The sequence below is a fragment of the Megalobrama amblycephala genome, linkage group LG21 (assembly GCF_018812025.1).
Source record: "Megalobrama amblycephala isolate DHTTF-2021 linkage group LG21, ASM1881202v1, whole genome shotgun sequence".
Taxonomy (NCBI): domain Eukaryota; kingdom Metazoa; phylum Chordata; class Actinopteri; order Cypriniformes; family Xenocyprididae; genus Megalobrama; species Megalobrama amblycephala.
In genome coordinates, this window is record NC_063064.1 from 5,615,277 (window position 1) to 5,634,779 (window position 19,503).

At 36.8% G+C, this 19,503-nt stretch overlaps 1 protein-coding gene across 1 annotated transcript in view; it reads left to right on the forward strand.

Moving 5' to 3' along the window:
• Nucleotides 1–1,304: 1,304 nt before the first annotated feature.
• kif21b (kinesin family member 21B) overlaps nt 1,305–19,503 on the forward strand; it is a 131,075-nt gene continuing 112,876 nt past the window's right edge. The window contains 1 exon segment of the mRNA XM_048173471.1: nt 1,305–1,693. Within this exon segment, the coding sequence (XP_048029428.1) occupies nt 1,653–1,693 (41 nt within the window). The 5' untranslated portion in view covers nt 1,305–1,652.

Sequence of the window (19,503 nt, forward strand, 5' to 3'; positions counted from 1 at the left end):
CTGACTTTTTTCTCAGAATTGTGAGATATAAACTCACAATATTGAGAACAGTCAGAATTCTGATATATAAAATCAATTTTGAGAAAAAAGTCAGAATTGTGAGAAACTCGTAATTTTTCAGAAAAATGTCTGAATTGCAAGAAAAGAAGTCACGCAATTCTGAGTTTATAACTTGCAATTGTGAGTTTATCTCACAGTTCTGAGAAAAAAAAGTTGCAATTACAAGGGACTGACAAACAACTATTGCAAAACATGAAAACAGTTGTGGGTCATCCAGTAATGACAGGACAGTTAAGATTTAAGAGTATGTAAATTTTTGAATGGGGCAATTTTTATAAATTCAGTTATTTTGTCTTGTGGAGTGTATGTAAACATCTGTTAGGTGAAATAGCTTATTCAGGACAGGGCTTAATAAAAATAACATGCAATTTTTATGATCCCTCTTATTTTGTTAAAATGATTAAAATGTTACATATTCTGCAAGGGGTAAGAAACTTTTAAGCCGAACTATAGTTTAAGGATGCTTTTGCAGACTGTCAGCGTCGGAGAATCACCAAATGCTGTTTACATTAATTGCCTGCCACAGTTTACATTAATGTGTAAATGACATTAAAATTCAAAGTAATCACTTTGGCAATCTAAAATACTTTTCAGATGTGACTGTAATTTGATTACCACCCATTTAAAATGAAAAACAGTTGACTCATTTTTTGTATTTTAAATACATAACTAAGTTACATGTATTTCGTTACTCCCCAACCCTGCACATCACACAATCTCTTATGAGGTTTTCACTTTCATCAAGTACATTAACTTTAGAAAAACTTTATTAGAGGTTGTGCTGGTGTCCCCACAACTACTGGACAGAATTAATTTGTGGAAACATGAACAAATCAAAAGTATTTACATGGTTTACGTTCATTTCACTCTTTATTCAGATCAACATTTTAAAAATAATAATTAAAAAAGAAACAAATACATGTGAATTACATATAAATAAAACAACACGTTAAAATCATTTCTCAGTAACCTTGAGTAAAAAATTAAACAGGTGAATCGTTTTTCAAAGGGTTTTGTTTTGCAGTGAAGCGCGCTCGAACGAACCGATTCATCAATATGAATCGGATTTCCCAGCGCGGCGTTCAGACGCGTCAACTGAAGTTGCGTTTAATCTATGACCGCTGAGTCTGCTTTTAAAGGCTAATCCGCCGCTCAACTCTAATTGGTCAATTTCATCTGTGTGTAGGCGTGAACAGCAGCTATGTGTGGTCGGAAGGCATGCCAATCATCGCTGCATGGACACGCCCACACCCCTCTCAGTAGCGCTGCACATTGAACGTGCGAGGACACAGACGCTGTGTGTAGTTTCGGATGTAAGCTCGAGCGCCACTCGCACATATGACAGGATACAAGCTCGAAAGAAGAAAAGATGCAAATCCCCCTCATGTTTCATGCGATATATACATCGCAGTGCTGATTTCATCAGTATTACAGAGGTGAACGGCGATGTCTGGCTGCGTAACGCTGATTGACGGACCGGAGCGGTCGCGCGCGAGTTAACGCATAACAGTGTTTTCAGTCCGTAAACTTTGCGAGAACTTGGCGGCATCACTTCTCATTTTGACGGGCGAGGTGAAACGGCAGCACAAAGCATGGCGACACAAAACGACTGCTCTGTCAAGGTCTCTTTGAGGTAAGCCCGACTGTCAGAATCTGCCTGTGCCCATATGCAACCAATATTTCCCATTGTTTGTAGTATAATACACCGTTCGCGGTATTACATATGCTTTATTTATCATGCACTGTTTATTTACGTACACACCAAAGTGTTTGTAGGACAAACAGGGTGTTGCAATTCTCTGGGTGTGTGCCGCACAAGGTAAGACCCGGGTGATAATGTGGACACATGCACACAGATTGCAACCCGGTGAGTGTAAAATTGTCTTGCAAGTGTCAAGCTCAGATGTTCCCATATGCCAACACATCCATGTTACATGCATGCATAATTACATGCATAATGCATACAAAGACAGAAGTTACATTTAGGTTTGACTTGTCTCGTGCACTGTATACAGTAAGGTGCATTTAATTGCTTTTGAGTTTTGCATAACTGCTGAAGGACATCAGATGATGCAGGAATGTCTGCAAGGTGATAATGACAAAGACGCGCGCGCGCGCGCTCCCTCTCAGTGTCCTTATTTCCCATTGTTAAAATCCCACATCAGTGATTAATATCGCTGTAGATCAATATAGAATCGATTCCCCTTAGTCTGCAATGATCATCAGAATTGCCAATCACATTAATGTCTTTATTCATGAGCGGTGAGCTCGTAAAATTGAAGCTCGTGTCAGCAGTCAGAGCATCGGGCTGCAGCATGACTCGAGGCGGTGGTCTGAGAATTGTCTGGATCCCGCTCAGATCAGTCTGATGCGGGAAGAGAGAGCAGTTTAGAGATCAAATCCAGTGTCTGGGTGTGTTATGTGCCCGTTTCCATTTCTGTAAGCCCCTCCTGTGAGCTTGCATGCATGCATTGTGTTGTTTTAAAGGGGCAAATGGACCTTCTGTTGCAGTAATGCAACATTAAAGTGGATCTTTTGTGTTGCCTAATATTAGGAAGTGTGGCTGCAGGTGCATGGTTGATTTTTGTGATGCACGGTTTGTATAGTGAGCGTGCTTTACTGTGGCTGCTGCTCACTCTGGGTCACACCTGCAGATGGGAGGGGGAGCATTACATCAATGAATGAAGTGGACCCACGTGTTATGCTGAACATGGACTATACTTCTTCTAGACATCCAGACTGTTGTGTGGATCTAGTTCCAGTGCTTGAAGGGATTGATATTCCTCAAAGATTCTATTTTAAGTGCTGCTTGGTGAGTCAAGCATCATTGTTTTGCTCATGCTTAACATGAAGGGGTTCATACTGACAGCGTGCAGCGACAACGTGACCCAAAAGTCATTTATTTTCAATGGTAATTGATTGGTAATTAGCGACAAAGTGATAGACAAAATTAGTCATCCATCACCAGAGATGTTGACACTAAATATGGCATTCTAGAGTTGGCTGCTGTTAACAGTCTTTCATCTAAAGTTGGCTCGAAATATCAAACATGTTTGATTTCCTCTGACTAGATGGAATACTGATGGAATAATTTGGAGCCATTTTCTCTGAAATCTGTCAGCCCCGTCTCACCAATATCTGAATTCTAGAAATGCGAAGTCATCATGAAATAGAAATTCACTCTAGCTATTTTCTAAATGTGTGTTATTGTGAACATTTCATCCTTTTTTTTACCTTGTAATTTGTATTCAATGTCATAACACAATTTTCCAGTAAAACGAACAGACTTTTCTCTGGTTACATATGCAGGACTTCTCCAAACATTTTGTCTGTATAAACCCCACTATTTCCATCAATTGCCTTAAAGCTTGCATTATTGCTGTCTTCAAGTGCACTATAGGGAAAAATCGCTTATTTATCCATGGTATCACAACTCTATTTTTGTTACATAATATAAACCATCACAGTTGAGTGATTAACTTTACACCATCCTTTCACTACCTTTATTTGGGTCATTGGACGAATAAGGTTTTTAAAAGTGTAAAAAAATTCAATGTTTAAGTTTTATTAAGTGTTAACAATGAGATTATAAGGTTTTTATAATCAATTAACACTGCTTTTGTCATTTTTTTTTTTTTTTTTTACCAGATGGACAAAATTTGTCACCAAAACAAGTCGGTTTTACCGAATGACGCTTTTGGTTATAACGAATGACGATATTTTTAAAAAATGCTAACAGGCTGATATCTAGCTTGTTAGCTTGCTATCTAGCTAGCAAAAGGACAATCAAACATTTTATATTTACTACAAGTTTTTAAATATTACAACATTTTCTCTGTTTTATAGCGGTTGTACCGAATGACCTGATGTTTCGGGACATGCGTATGAGCAAGTGAACACATACATTTTTCAAATAGTTAAAAGAGAGTTAGTTACATTGCTTCATGACCATGTGGTCCTTTGCAGGTGTGATGAATGATGTCACATCTTGTCACATGATACTGACCGCATGACTTGATCCAAAATGGTCCCTTTATATTGGTTACTCTGAATGACATCAATGAAATTCATTTTTCCGGACATTCTTTTTTCATAACAAAGCAACGACTTCCACACATAATTTTAATACCATTTTTCACTATGTTGATAAATGATGTTATAAAATCATGCTAGAATAAAAAATATATACATTTATTACATTTTAAGATATTTTAATCACAAATGAAATGGCTGTATTGGCCTTTGGACGGTTAAACGAATGACCTTTTGACACTTCAAAATCTTTAAAATACATTTATATGTAGCAAAATATAATTAAAACCTTTTGGATTCAATAACAGAGATCTAGTTGTACTACCTTACATACTTTGGGTGTCATATCTTTGGTTTTTATTAGTATTAAGGCCTTCAGACAAAAAAATGACCCATCACGTGGGTTTTTGCAAGTACATATAGTGTGCTTGATTTCCTTGTTTTTTAAAAGTAATTTTTGTCTATATCTTAGTCGTTGTCTTACGCACCTATCTATTACCTGCAAGGTTAATTGTTCATTGATTGCAATGCAATATGAAATAAATAATCTGTCGCTACTTCCATTACATTGTGATAAGTGCTGGCTGCTGTAGTTGTTGCTATGATTGTATGTATGATAGATGAGTCTGTATCTATCATACATGATTTTTTTGTAAAATTCATCTACTCAACCGCAAATGGGGCTGAAGTTGTGTAATTTAATCTAGTTTTTAGATTTGTTTTATTGTAATTTTTTTATATGTTTGAGGAAGTGTACAAAAGTATTGACATATGTTGGTTTATTTCGCAATGGCAATCATACGCAAACCTTTTGAGGAGCAATGAATTGTCGTATAAACTTTCAGGAAAAGTTTAAATTCCATAATATCAAAACTAGGAAGCAGTGAAGTACTCAGAAATGGCATTTATTTCATCATTGGCGGTACTTTTTTGGAATTTCCTAGCAGAGCCATTGGATAAGGGCAGGAAGGATATGATTGGGCTGAGATGTTGAGAAATTGAGGACATCAGCCAATCAGACTGTCTTTATTGTTGACCCAGAATCTCCCTTGATATCCACCTTGACAACACGCAAGATGACATGATGGTGGATTTTTAAGAGATTAAAAGCTCTTTCTTGAGAAATTCCTACCTGTAGACTAATTTACAGTATTGTGAGTGATTAAATAGTTTCTGCATTTACAGTATGTCACGTCATTGCTATGCTTTGTGCGTAAAAATACTTCCTCATTATTACTGAGAGACAGAATGTCCTTGCCACAGTGAGAATATGTGACCTCAACTGCTAAGTAGCAAGCTCAGCTTCACTTCTCATGAGTTGACCCTTTTTCTACCTCATTTCCTCTTAATCACCATCAAAGCCTGTGGTTGAGAGATTGATTGTGTTTGTGTCTCTGTGGGTGGGAGTTTGCATCTGTATTGTGTGTGTGTGTGTGTGCGTGTCGTCCCCTCAGTGCATGTCATCTGCAGGCCGTCTCCACCTTCCTGGTATAGACAAGTGAGATGTTCTCCAGGAGTGTTGACTCAACAGCGCTGTTATAATTAGACACAAAGTGAAAATTTGTTTTGCTGATGATTTTCTTGCCTGATAAAAGAAGGTTATCCATACTGTGGCGGCAGACTGTCTGTAGTTGGAGGGTCTCATAGGAATTCCTTCAGGGACTCGAGATAACGTGTCTGATGATTTCATTGGGAATCTTCTAACATCGCTAACTGTTTTTAGAAATATTTCCCTTTCACTTTGAACTGAACTCAAACATAATGGATGCCAGATAAGTGCCTGCATCTGACAGTTTGAGAAACTCCTGACCTGTTTATGTGTCCAGTCTTCTTCCTACTGACACGGCTTGATCTTTTCTCAAGGGTCTGGCTGAGAATGCAGGAGTTTGTAGGGGGATCATGTTAATAGTTGAAGCTCCTGGGAACCAGACTCGTAATTGCCTCGTTTATGGGAATAGCTTCCCCCAAGACGTCAGGGTATAATGTTTTGGGATTTTAAGGTCCTTGGCATCCTTAGGAGTTACATGGTGGTGGTGATCACTGGGTCAGTGACAAATAAGAGTGTGAATGATACGGAGAAAATATGTTCAAAAGTCTAGTCTAAAACACAAACATGTTTCATGTGGTTTGAAAAAGTTTAAATTTAAGGACTTAAAGGGTTAGATTTCTGTCCCTCCTTAGACAGCTACGCAACTAAAACTTTTCTCACACGACCTCTGTAAAAATTCCAGAGCAAATTACCTACTATTTTTCGTCAAACTCGGCGGTCCTCAGAGAAATCTAATCCCGTCCGAATGCGAATGTCTGTGATTTCCGAAAATGTTTTTTCCAAAACGCTTTTTCTTGTGTGTTTTGGTCAACGTGAACTACCGTACAATCTCTCGCTATCGCGCCGGTATTCAAGTTTCTGTTGCGCACGATAATGGATGTAGATGTGTTTTCTGAAATAAAAAAAATAAATCCCTCCTTAGAGTTTCAGCTACGCAACTAAAACTTTGACCATGTTTAGTTCATAAAAAAAAAAAAAAAAAAAAAAAAAACCGTGTGTCAGTGTCTGTCATAAAATAGACTGTAAAAAAGGGTTTCTGTCTGTCTGACAATGTTTTCACGGTAACCAGGTCAACATTGTAAACAGAATTCTACAAAACTGAAGTGAAAACACCAAATTACCATTCAATGGGATAAAATAGCTTCTCCTTCCCTGCAAATGATACCATGAAGAATGTGAATATTTAACCAAGTCAAAAACAAAAAAGGTAAGCAGGTATCCATATTCATTTCAGTATCAGCAGACGCAAAATGCTATAAAAGGTGACAACTTTTAAAATTAAAAAAATGATATAAGTTACGTAAATGATAAAAGCTCCTTGTGGGTTCTCAGTTTGATCAATTTGAACAACCATAAATGACGCAAAACATAGGAATTTTGGGTTTGTGATAGGATTCCTATATAGAAAAATCACTCGTTGCCCTCCAGCCGCATTTCACGTGCAGCAATGACATGTGCAAACAACGTATTATAATTAAAAAAAGCTTCACTGCTCTTTTTTTAAATAATAATAATAATAAATTATCCCAAAATACTTAAGAACTTTTTCTTCAATACAATTTTTCTTCATTATCATGACATCAGGACAGTTGTATCACCCTCACATTGTAACACTTTATGACCCCCCCCCCAAAAAAAGCAAAATAAAATAAGCGATTTAAAACATTTAAATGATTTAATGTTTTAAAAAATATATTTTTGTATCTTTTTTTTAGTAGTAGGTCTGGGCAAAAAATGAGCATCATATTCATTGACCCCTCTGTGATTGTCAAGTAGAGTTTACTGAATGCGTTCTGATTTTAGGTGCTTTTCTCGTAATATAGACTAGTCCATTTGGCCATCCATTAAGCTTAATTAAAGAACCTGGACAATGCAGCTCAAGCTGAAATATATCCCACAGCACATAGAGCTGCATAGAGTGAGTGTACGGGAATATGAAGAAGAGTTTGGGTTGCATGGGCCATATTTAGTTGAGCATTTCATTAAGCTCCACTTGCAGCAATAACCATTTAAGCCTTCTGCAGGTCAGACGATTAAGGCAGTAAGTTAAGGATTAATTTAGGCACACAGAAATGCTTCACAATTTGGCTAAACTATTTTGTGCTGCAGTCAGAGTAGCGTCTTTAGTGTTTACTAATAGACTGACTTCCTCAACAGTCACATGGTCTGTACTTTTATCTTTCTGTCTGTGTTTCTCTACTGCCTGTTGATGAAATATTTTTACACCCTAGGGGGCAGGACGGGTGGGGTCCTGTGAGTTTAAAAAAACTCAAGCCCATGTGAATACTATCCATCCTAAATAGTGTGTGAGATTAGAATAAGTGTGTCCCGATGCATAGTATGTTGAAAAGAGTATGCCAGATGGTCTGCTGTTTCCAGTAGATTTTCAATGTGGATGCTTACACAAAGTATCGACTGATATTGCCCACAACCCATTATACTTTAGAGGAGGATTCAGATCAGAACTATGAATACGAAAAAAAAAAAAAATACAAATATGGTGGATGTGCATGAAGCTGTTGGTAAGGTAGAGATGCCCTGAAAGGGGTTCGAGGTATTAATAATTAATATTTAACCTGATGAAAAATATTATTTAATATAATCTGTGTTATATTCCGTCTGCAACAACGTTGCAAACTTATGGAGATATGAACAGTACAGTAGCAAAACAGATTAACCATTAACGTCTGTTTTTTGTATAATGATGCATTTTTTGCATGAAAGAGTCATTCATTAAATAAAATATGTGCGTATATGAGGATGTTAACTGTGACAGGATGATTGACATGCCGGTTTACAGTGACAGAATGTGTGTGACTACGCAACAGCATGCAATTTTTATGACGTGCTCTAAAAAAAATGTTGCAAAAAATTAACGCAACAGTTTGCATCAATTTCTTTTATGGCAACTATGAGTAAATTTACATTCAACCAACAAACTAAATTGAGTTAGAGGAACTTAATTTGTAGCATTAACACAAATTTAAGTTGATTACTATAAAAAATGAAGTCGCTGTAGAGTTGTAGACCTGGAACCAATGAGCCTAATCTTATCTATTTCACTTCACATTAACAGCTATCGTACAACATGCTAACATAACTTATTTAACATGCATATTTAATAAACAAGTAAGATATTTTCACTGGCATTAGCGCAGTCATTCCTTATAGAGTCAATGAATTTACCTTCATGTATCCACTCTTCAGCACAACTTCAACATTACAGAAACTCTTTTAAATGTCAAACATAACAGCATTAAACACTAACAGGTCTTTCCCTTCTCTAAAAACAAATAAATTAACACTTCATTTCAACATGTATTCTCCTTATCCAGTCCTATGCAAAGCATGCTGGAAACTAGAAATCCACTGCCTAATATCCTGAAGTTATCAAGACAATTTCATTAATGTTACAACAATTTTTCAATTGATGCAGAAATTTCAGACGTTAAATTACAGAAAATATTAAGTTGATGTAATGATCAACATTATTGTGTCAACAGAACTCTACAAAATAATAATTGCAACTTAAAAGGTTTAATTAAAACAATAAAGTAGAATTTTTAAAGGTCCCGTTTTTCGTGGTTTTTTGAAGCTTTGATTGTGTTTATAGTGTGCAATATAACATGTGTTCATGTTTCGTGTGTAAAAAAACACAGTATTTTTCACATAATTTACTTATCTGTATACCGCTGTTTCCACTGTCATAAAAACGGGCTGATGACTTCCTTGTTCTATGAAGTCCCTCCTTCAGAAATACGTAACGAGTTCTGATTGTGCCAGCGGTTCCTGTGTTGTGATTCGACAGCAGCTCTTAGCGAACCTTGCCCGGAAAGGTCACGCCTCTTACCATAACGTGGAGATGCACGCGCTCAGTGTTATTGTAAACATGTCTTTAATTTTGACCCTATCAATTTGAGCCGGAATCAGACCCGGTGATTGGACTGCGGGATGAAAATAACAGCGTTTCGACGACATGGCGACAAACACACTCTACAAACGCAACTCTTGTGTATTCCTGTGGGCGGAGGTTAGTCAAAAAACTGTTTTAGTGACGTCATTAAAGAAGGAAGTAGAGGGATGTAGTCCAAACTGGCCGTTCGATGTAGGCGACTTCTGTTAAATAAAATATCTCGCTTGGCATTGAACTTTGAGCTTTAAAATTTTACAGATTTTATTTATACTCTAACAACAACATTACACACTAACTAAAGTTTGAAACATGGGATCACGAAGAACGGGACCTTTAACTTGCAAGCTATGCATTTGAGTTTTGGTCCCCTCAATTACTTTTTAGAGTATGTCCCAAAACTTTTCTATACTCTTCTGCTACACACTGAAATGTATCAACTTTTTCTTCACAAAAAGATACATACTTTTAGTGCGTAGTGTACCAACCATGAACACAAGAGTTATGTGCTAGACAACATTATCAGAAATTAGACCATGTCAAAAAAGTCACTCAGATTATAGACACTTATTCCATGCTGTGTTGTGAAAATCTCACTATGACTATCCTTCCTGCCGTTTCCACCGGAAATCGTTTGCTATGTAAGGCAGTAGATTATTTGTTGTTGACTGCGTTACGTTCAGCGCGCCACACAGGAAGTGATAGCCGAGGGGGTCAGAGGTATGTTTCTGTGACACCAGTCTCAGTTTCTCGCAGGCAGGAAGATGTGTGCTTAAATGCACCCAGTAGCTAGTTTGCCTCAGGGCTTCCCTTTAAAACCCCTTCCAGACCCACCGACCGTGATTTCACTGACATGAGAGCCTCGATTGATAATGTGTCCCTGAGTCAATTAGATGCTGTTCTTTTAGACATCATCCTCTGGTTGGAAGAAAAGGCTGGTTGTGTTTCAAATGAAAAGGGGAAGAGGTTTGAAGGGAGGTGGCGAGAGAAAGAGAGAGTCAGAGAGCAACAGAGAGGGCAAGAGAAAACAGGAAGTGTCTTTTTCTCTTTCGGTGTCAAAGGACTGCATAGGAAAATCAACATTAGCTCTCAGTGGAAGCATACAAAGAGAGGCATTTATTAATTATTTGCGTGTGATAGGTCACTGTTCTGTGAGTGTGTGTCTTGAAGGCTCTAAGAAATGGCTATATGTCACACTCCCTCCGAAAAAGCAATGGTCATTGGTCTGTAGAGTAAAGCCACTACAGTGTGTTAAACACGTCAGATATTCTTCTTGACAGAGCGTAAACGGGATGTTTTTAAAAGGATAGTTCACCATAAAATAAAAATTCTGATGTTTTTCCGTGGAACACAAAAAGATCTTTTACAGAATGTTCACGCTGTTCTTTTCTACTCATATTTATACGCACAGGAAACATCTCACAAAAACGTTCTGCCTTATTTGCAATGCATACATACGCACATGAAATTGTTCTTACACTCTAAAAAATGCTGGGTTAAAAACAACCCAAGTTGGGTTGAAAATGGACAAACCCAGCAATTGGGTTGTTTTAACCCAGCGGTAGGGTTAAATGTTTGCCCAACCTGCTGCTGGGTAGTTTTATTTAACTCAACTATTGTTTAAAAATTACTGTATTGCTTAATTAAAATTAACCCAAAGTATCTTGGAAATGAACATTTATTAATGTTCAATGAATAATTATTAAACAATAAACATTTATTAAATAAATTTATATTAATAAACTATTAAACTATTACATTTATATTAATAAAATATTAAAGCTTATTAATAAACATTCACCTTTTGTCTATTATTGTTGCCTCTAATTGCATCTGGTTTTTAATTTCCCAACTATTTTGGGTTCATTTTAAGCTAGCCATATAGCAATTTTTAAACAATAGTTGGTTTAAATAAAACTACCCAGCAGGTTGGGCAAACATTTAACCCAACCGCTGGGTTAAAACAACCCAATCGCTGGTTTTGTCCATTTTCAACCCAACTTGGGTTGTTTTTAACCCAGCATTTTTTAGAGTGTAACCTCAATCAATTTGAGGTATTTTAAATGAGCGGCCACCTGCCTGAAGTTACAGACCTAGATTACAAACCTTTTACATATACGTGTATTTGCGTTTTTAAGCAGATTAATCTTGGTGCTCGAGCTATAATGTACATTTTCTTATTCTTTTACTTTATATGATCAAATATATAGTATAAAAATTAATTATTTATGTATAAAATTTCCACCCATGTGATTTTTTTGCGCATGTGTGGTTTCAGCTGTTCCCACTTTTATGTAAATTCAGAATAATTTTTAGTAGAGAAGTTCTAAATGAAGCATGATTTTTTTCGTACACAGACTTCATGTTTGATAATAACTGTTGAAACTATTTTGAAAAATACCTTCTCTTGTGTTCAGCAGAAGAAAGAAACTTATACGGGTTTGGAACAACTTGAGGATGAGTAAATGATGAGTGAACTATCCCTTTTATAGTAAATGTTTCAGGGTCAGTTGCATCACTTCACTGCCATTCACAAATCTTCTCCTTTGGCCTCATGGATAGTAAGTGTACAATTGGACCTGCACTTCAAAATCTTGGCAGAAGTGGGCCATGTCCCAAATGGTACGGTAAGCCTCTGCAGTCTTCCTCTGAGTCCACACTTTCGTGACGTAATGCCTCTTTGACTGTTGGGTAGAAGTCTGTTGTGGTGCTCGCTTTGGTGCGGGCTCAGCAAAAGTGCCCATCGAGGGCACATATTGGCCATAAAGGGGGCGTTTGTGAGCACCCTTCACCCTACAGTCTCTTGGACTTCACGTTCACGCACACACAGCCCAAGTCCACATAAGTCCACAAGACTGTAAGTATTTGCAAGTAAGTCTTCTGGATACTCTTTGCCTACTGTTTTATTATGAAAACTACGAATTCACATACAGTTTTTTTCTCTGACTATATAGTATTTGGATGCACAGATAAACTGTAGCTTGTAAGCTTTTTAAGTCTGTTTCCATACAAAGCTACAATATCATACATCGTTGGCTTGGACAATTATGGACATTGTTGCACAGTTTTATGGTTCTTTTTTGCAATTTATTTATCTTTTTTTTTTAATGGAAAAGAGCCATGAACATTCTGTAAAAATTCTCCTTTTAAAAAAAAGAATAAAGAAAGTTTGGAATGACCTTAAGGTGAATAAATAACGTGTTAAATTGTGTTAATGCAAAGCCGAGGGTTTTGCGTGTGTACTTGTAATGTACTTTTACTTTGTTAAAAAACTTTAATTGGGATCAAGGGAGCATGGCATAAGTAATTCCCAGCGTATCCTCTTTGGTCGTGTTTAATCTTATCAGAGTTGTAAAATAATTAACCTGGAGGACTTCATGGTTTTTGCATTTTGTGTTTCTGAACCTTTTGCTGACAGAAGCCCTTTTTTTGCTCTTATTCAAATTTTAGCAAAGGTTCAGGAAATTTCAATAGGGCTTGTCTTTTGTAAATTTTAAATACGCATACATGGGCTATTTTTCCTCCTTCACGCTCCGCTAGACTCTCTTGGCTCCCTGCCGGAGTGTCCGAGAGCCGCGGAGTGCAGCCCCCTCCTTCAGATGCTGGAGTGCATTTAGGACGAGCCCGTACCCTGGGCTTTGAAATCAAACTGACCCCCTGCTGCCCTCTCCAGCCACCAGCCCCCTCCCATAGTCCCTCTTTTCTCCTGCGAATTGAGGAGGGGGGGATTGTGGGACAATGCAGTGAATAGATCTCTGGTTTTGGACCCTTTTGCGCTGGTCCCTGTGAAACTCTTTTAAAACTGCATAACGGGACCAGGGCCGGGACAGTCCCACGGGCTCAGTCCACCCAGGTTTTGGAGCGCTCAGCTAGGACTCTGCTTTGTTCACAGGGACCTTCTGGACATTGCACAGCTTGTAAACGATAATAAAGAAGTTGTTTAACGGATCTAAGGGGCCAGCTGGTGATTAGGTATATTAAGCTGTAAGGAGCTTAAACAGGGCCGGGGGTCTCTGATGAAATTGGTTTTGCTCGCTTATTAATGGCAGCAGACAGCTTCAAAAGCAAGCATCACTTACTATTGCTCATTAAAAGTTGGTGTATAGCTCAAGTGTAGGATAAAACCAGCATAAAATCCCATAGATTTACACTACTGTTCAAAAGTTTGAGGTTGGTGAGATTTTTTTTTTTTTGGAATTTTTGTGAAAGAAGTCACTTATGCTCACCAAGCTTTGATCAAAAATACTGTAAAACAGTAATATTGTAAACTTTTATTATGATTTAAAATAGCTATTTTGTATTGCAATTCTGTTGCATCAAGAAACATTTCTTATTGTCAATGTTGTGCTGCTTAATACTTTCATGGATGACATCTTTTTCATGATTTTTTTGAATAGAAAGTTCAAAAGAACAGCATTTATTAGGGCCCGAGCACCGATGATGTAAGGACCCTATTGGAATTGCTCCGTTTATTTGAAATTGAAATCTTTTGTAACATTATAAATGTTTTTGAAGAAAATGAGTGCTGGGCGATTTTTCAGATTTTTTTGAATAATTCACATTTAATGTTTTGCCTTGATTTTATTATTTTTGAAATCGAGAAATTGCGATTTTGAATAAAAATGTTAGCATTAGACATGTTGATAATACAGCAATGATAACCGTTAGGAGAAGAAAATGATCTGACCACATGATGGCGCTGGCGCGCCTGATTACCCGCTCTCATGTGACGCTCTATGAAAGTTTATTCATAAATGCGTTATTGCGTAAAACAAATGAGTCGTGGGCAGTTGAATGAGAAAAAAGGCAGTTATTAAACGCGAGTTGAACTTTTTTTACCTTGACCGCCATGTTTTTAGAATGCCGTTTCATGGGTGAGACGCTGTAAAAGACGCGAGACACGAGTGCAACAGCCAAACGTCCGCCAAACATAAAAACAATTGGACAAATAGCGCAATGGGATGCAAAAACCTGTACAGGGCTACTACTGTATGTTTGATATTTCATGTTTACATGGTGACAGGCTGAAAGCTGCTGTTTTTCTGTTTTTACAAAGCATTTGCTTTAATAATAGCCTTATTACTGGTGTTATTTATTGCTATTACTTTTTGGCTAAGAAATATTTAGGATTTTTCTTATTTTATATTATTTCTGAGTATATAGGATGTGTTTAAGATAAGTTTGTAATGTGTTTTACAACATTTTGTTTTACATTTACACCATGTTGATCACTTTATGTGTGGTGCACTTGGTATGGAACTTTTTTTAACCAGATTGTTAATAAAGAACATGTTACTTGAATCATATTGTAGGTAAGTTTTTAAGCTGACTAGTTGAACAGTAAAAAAAAACAAAACAAAAAAAAGGAAATCGTGAATCGGTCTATCGTTCTGAAAAAAAAAACCGATATATCGCCCAGCCCTATTGGTCGGTTATTCGCAGAAAAAAATAAGTCTGTAAGGGACAGATTGTTAACGCCGGGTCATTGTGGTAATTGCAGTATGTCGGGCAGGAAATCCAAACGTTTGCCTATCATTCATCGACCTCAAATATGGATTATCATTTGAAACGTAAGTAGCAACTTTACTTGCCGCTTCAACTTTAACATTAACCTAGATAAATGTGCGCTATTATTAAGGCACATATCAAAGTGTTTGAGAGAGTGTGGAAGCTAAAGTATGACACACTTACTGCATGACATGAATGCGCCGGCGCGATCACTTGCATTTTTTCTGATAACAGCAGAAACAACTTAAAATGCTGGACACTTTTTTTTTTTTTTTTGGAAACTCGCAGTAACAAGAAAACATTGTGCCTTTTATAAAATAAAGAAAACAAGGTCCCACTTTATATTAAGTGGCCTTAACTACTATGTACTTACATTTAAATTAATAATTTGATACAATGCACTTATTGTGTACATACATGTTTTTAGATTGTACTTATATTTTAAAAACACCTGCATGTAATTACATCTGTAATTAATTTCTGTAATTACATTTATAATTACACTGTTGACCCATCCCTTACACCTTACCCCTACCCTTAAACATACCCATACCACCAAACCTGTCCCTAACCTTACCCGTATCACACCTCAATAGCAGCAAAAGTGTTTTGCAATTCAATATGAACCCAGTAAGTACACTGTACTTATTTTTTGATGCAAGTACATAGTAGTTAAGTCCACTTAATATAAAGTGGGACAGAAAACAAACTGGATGCACTTTCTGTCGTCTTGGTCTTTAACTTGAACGTGTCAAAAAAAAAAAAAAAAAAAATTAAGTTTATATTTGCCTCACAGACATGAGAAATATATATAATTGAAATGTCAAGCGATTGTCAACCAATTCAAGTGGAAAACAAATATTATCAGATTATGTAATCCATATGATAACATAATAACATTGGTACACATTCACTATTAACTACAACTTTTGCTTCAATTAACTCCTAATTTACTGCTTATTAATAGTTAGTAAGGTAGTTTTTGTAGTGTTTAAGTTTAGGTATTGGGATGGAGAATATGGTCATGCAGAATAAGGCATTCATATGTGCTTTAATACTAATAAACAACCAATATACTAGTAATATGCATGCTAATAAGCAACTAGTTAAAAGTGAGAATTGAACCCTAAAATGAAACATGCATATAGATGCGTCCGCTACTGTGACAAGTCAGCATCAATGATAATCTCTGCAGCTGAAAACAACCTAAATATTATCAATAAATTATTAAAATGTTTAGACAGTCTCCTTGCTGTTTTTCACAGCACATTCATAATCATTACTTCTGCCGGTGCGCTGTGACAAGCTTTAATGTGTGCACTTGAGTGCTGATTAGGCTATGTATTATATATATATATATATATATATATAGACAATTAAAGGCTCATTATTATGATTTATATGGCTTATTAATATACACATGCGATTAGTCGACTAATCACTTAAATGAACGATTGCTAGTTGACTAAAACCATATTTAGTCAAGGGCAGCCCTAGTGCATCACTACACTGTTGACACCGGACAATGAACCTTTTTTACTAGTAAAAATTTAAATTAAATTCGCTAATGTTACCGCACCAAAAGACTGGGTGTCCCTGGCTAAAATCTGTATGTTGCTTGATTGATTGTGGTGTCCTCATCTTTATGGCCTTTCACTTGTACAGGACTTGTATCACGTTTCTCTCTTGAGCCACTTAAAATCACTGCATGCGTCTGTGTTTGTTTGTGTGTTTGGAGGTGTGTTACCCCTGTAAGAAACACACACCTGCTTAGGAAAGGCATTAGATGGCATATTGCTTGGTCACCCCAGTGAGCATCTCGTCTAGGACTGACTCCTTCGCTCCCACCCAGGCTGGATCACGCTGCAGGTCACACCTATTCAGAGGTTGGTTACCATATGTCTGTGGTTAACGCTGTAGAGTCTGTCATCATTTTATGTGGAGGTAATGAACTGATGAATACAGTTTCTCAGAAGTGACCTTTTTATAAAGAGCCTTTTTACATGAATAGAATCTGTCGCTGCTTCACCAAATAGACTTATTTTTATCATACAGTAAGCTCTCATTCAATAAGCACGCACTCCATGTCACTCCCAGCTGTGATCAGTGTGCCATCTGACGTTGAATTGGGTGTCGAGTGAGGAGAGACTGAATCAAGCCTCTGGAAATCCACCGATGTGCCAGAATCACTCCTTTAAAACCGTAACATGCATCTGTGTGAATGGAATCTTGCATGTTTAATTCATCAGATGCCATCTAGACACAATCTTGGACGTGAATTTCAATGAAGTTTTCTGTAAAATGATTCATTTTTGGCAGCGTGATCAAATAATGTGTCAACTCAAGAAAGAACAGAATAGTTATTACTTCTGGTTCATTCATCGCCCTGGAAATGGAAGGTCAAGCCCATTGCATTGCGGGATGCAGTAACTCATGTGTTATGCCCGGTCTACTGCAAATTTTGGCAAATGTAGCAAGTCATGCCATAAAGAAGACTTGTATATTGCAGAAATTTTTTTTTATGGTGTTTAAAACACTGTTTTGGGTTTTATTTTATTTTATTTTTTTACCCTCCATTGTGAGAGAAAGTGAGCGTGTAATGTGATGGTTTTGATGGGGATGTGAGGATTGACCCAGAATCTCTTTTGAGGTGGAACACTGTGGCATTATCATATCACAAATGCTCATCTCCTTAATCGGACACTGTCCAGATGCAGACGCTGAGTAATTGTTCACCTGTTCACCTCACTTCCACAGCTGTGATATACACACAATTTTCATGATTTTCCCCTATGTCTGTGCTTTCTTTCATTTATTCAGCAAAGCATTATTCTCCTTTTTTGTTACTTTTCCCCTCAGCCTCCTCAAATGGCCGGCGCATGATTATTTTGTGTGCAAAGCCCTCCTCAGATCTCTGTAATGGGGGTAATCCCATCCTGCAGACCTCACAGATCTCTGAACGGCCCTCTGGGAGTTGTAGACTAGATGAGAACGGGAGTTTTGGAATCAGAGCTCATGGTCTGTGTGAACCATTAATTGGGCCTGTTGTAGACTGTATAGAGAGCGTACTTCACTCGTCAGACTATTAATCAGAAATGGGTCTGTGCTAATTAAGTCCTCTAGCTTTGTAACAAAACCTAGCGAGCCACCTACCTACAGTAGATGACATTTCTAATGGATTTGTTCATCCAAAAAATGCAAATTGTCATGTACCCATTTCAAAATTGCTTGCAAGGTCATTCCGTGTCAAATCAACCAAATTTCGGAAACTTCCCCGGCTCAAATTTTTGATTTGTTAATATTTTTTATGTAGAAAGACAAACATAAATAGTGATGAAAGCAAAAATATTAAATGTCACAGATGTGTATTTACTGAGTAATCCACTATTTTGTAGAGGGGGGTCAAAATGACAATTTTCACCAGAGTTCTGGAGCCAATTTACATGGGTGTAAAAATGACTTTAGAAAAGATGGCAGCAGCATTGTTATTTTTATAGAGATTGGTAGGTCTGTTAGTAAAATCTGTTGACTTTAACAATCTTTGTTGCATTATATGCCAACAGTGATAGTTCAAAAATATAGTGATAGTTCTTTTTGCCTCTAGTTTGCATTTCTATTACTCAAGAAGTATTAAAGATATCTTGATATCCTTTAGATTCTGGTTCTTAACAAACTTTCTTTTTGGTATCTTCATTTTAAAGACTCTCGATGGTTCAATCCCAGAGATATGGACATGTAAATGTGGTTCCACGAGAAAATTGGTAAAATGTACACATTTTCAGTGGTCAAAACCAAACATGGGTCACTTTGCATACAGCTGATACTTTTTCTTTTAAAGAGGAATATCTAAAGAACAAATAAAGTTAACTAGAAATGTATCTCATTTTTTTCTATCAACACAACTGCACAGATAATATGTGCCACAAAGTGCCATAAAATATTCCTTTTCCAAAGTTTGCATGTCTCTAACTCTAATTCAATAGAGTACTCTAAGTATTCAAGGTATCTTAATATCCCTCTAGATTCTCATTCTTAATAAACTTTCATTTTTAAATCTTCATTTTCGATGCCCTATATAGTTCAGTCCCATAATAGGACCCCAGTGTGACTCCATGTTCAAATTGTTGAATTTTACCCATTTTCAATGGTCAAGAACCAAATGTAGGTAACTTGAAACCTCTATACGAATCCTCCATTCACTTTCAAGTAGTATAATTCAACTGAATTGTAATAGATGATCGATTCCAATAGATATTGACATTAGCATGTTGCTAAGCAAAGAATCTTGCTATTTTGACAAAACTTTAATCAATGTACGCATATGAAGACTACATGAAATATGGTGACCAATAATCTTTGATGTTGCCTATGTATGTGTGTTGCTCAATTTTTTAAAGTATTCAATCATTAGCTTAGCAAAATGCTAACTTCAGTCAATTGTTAA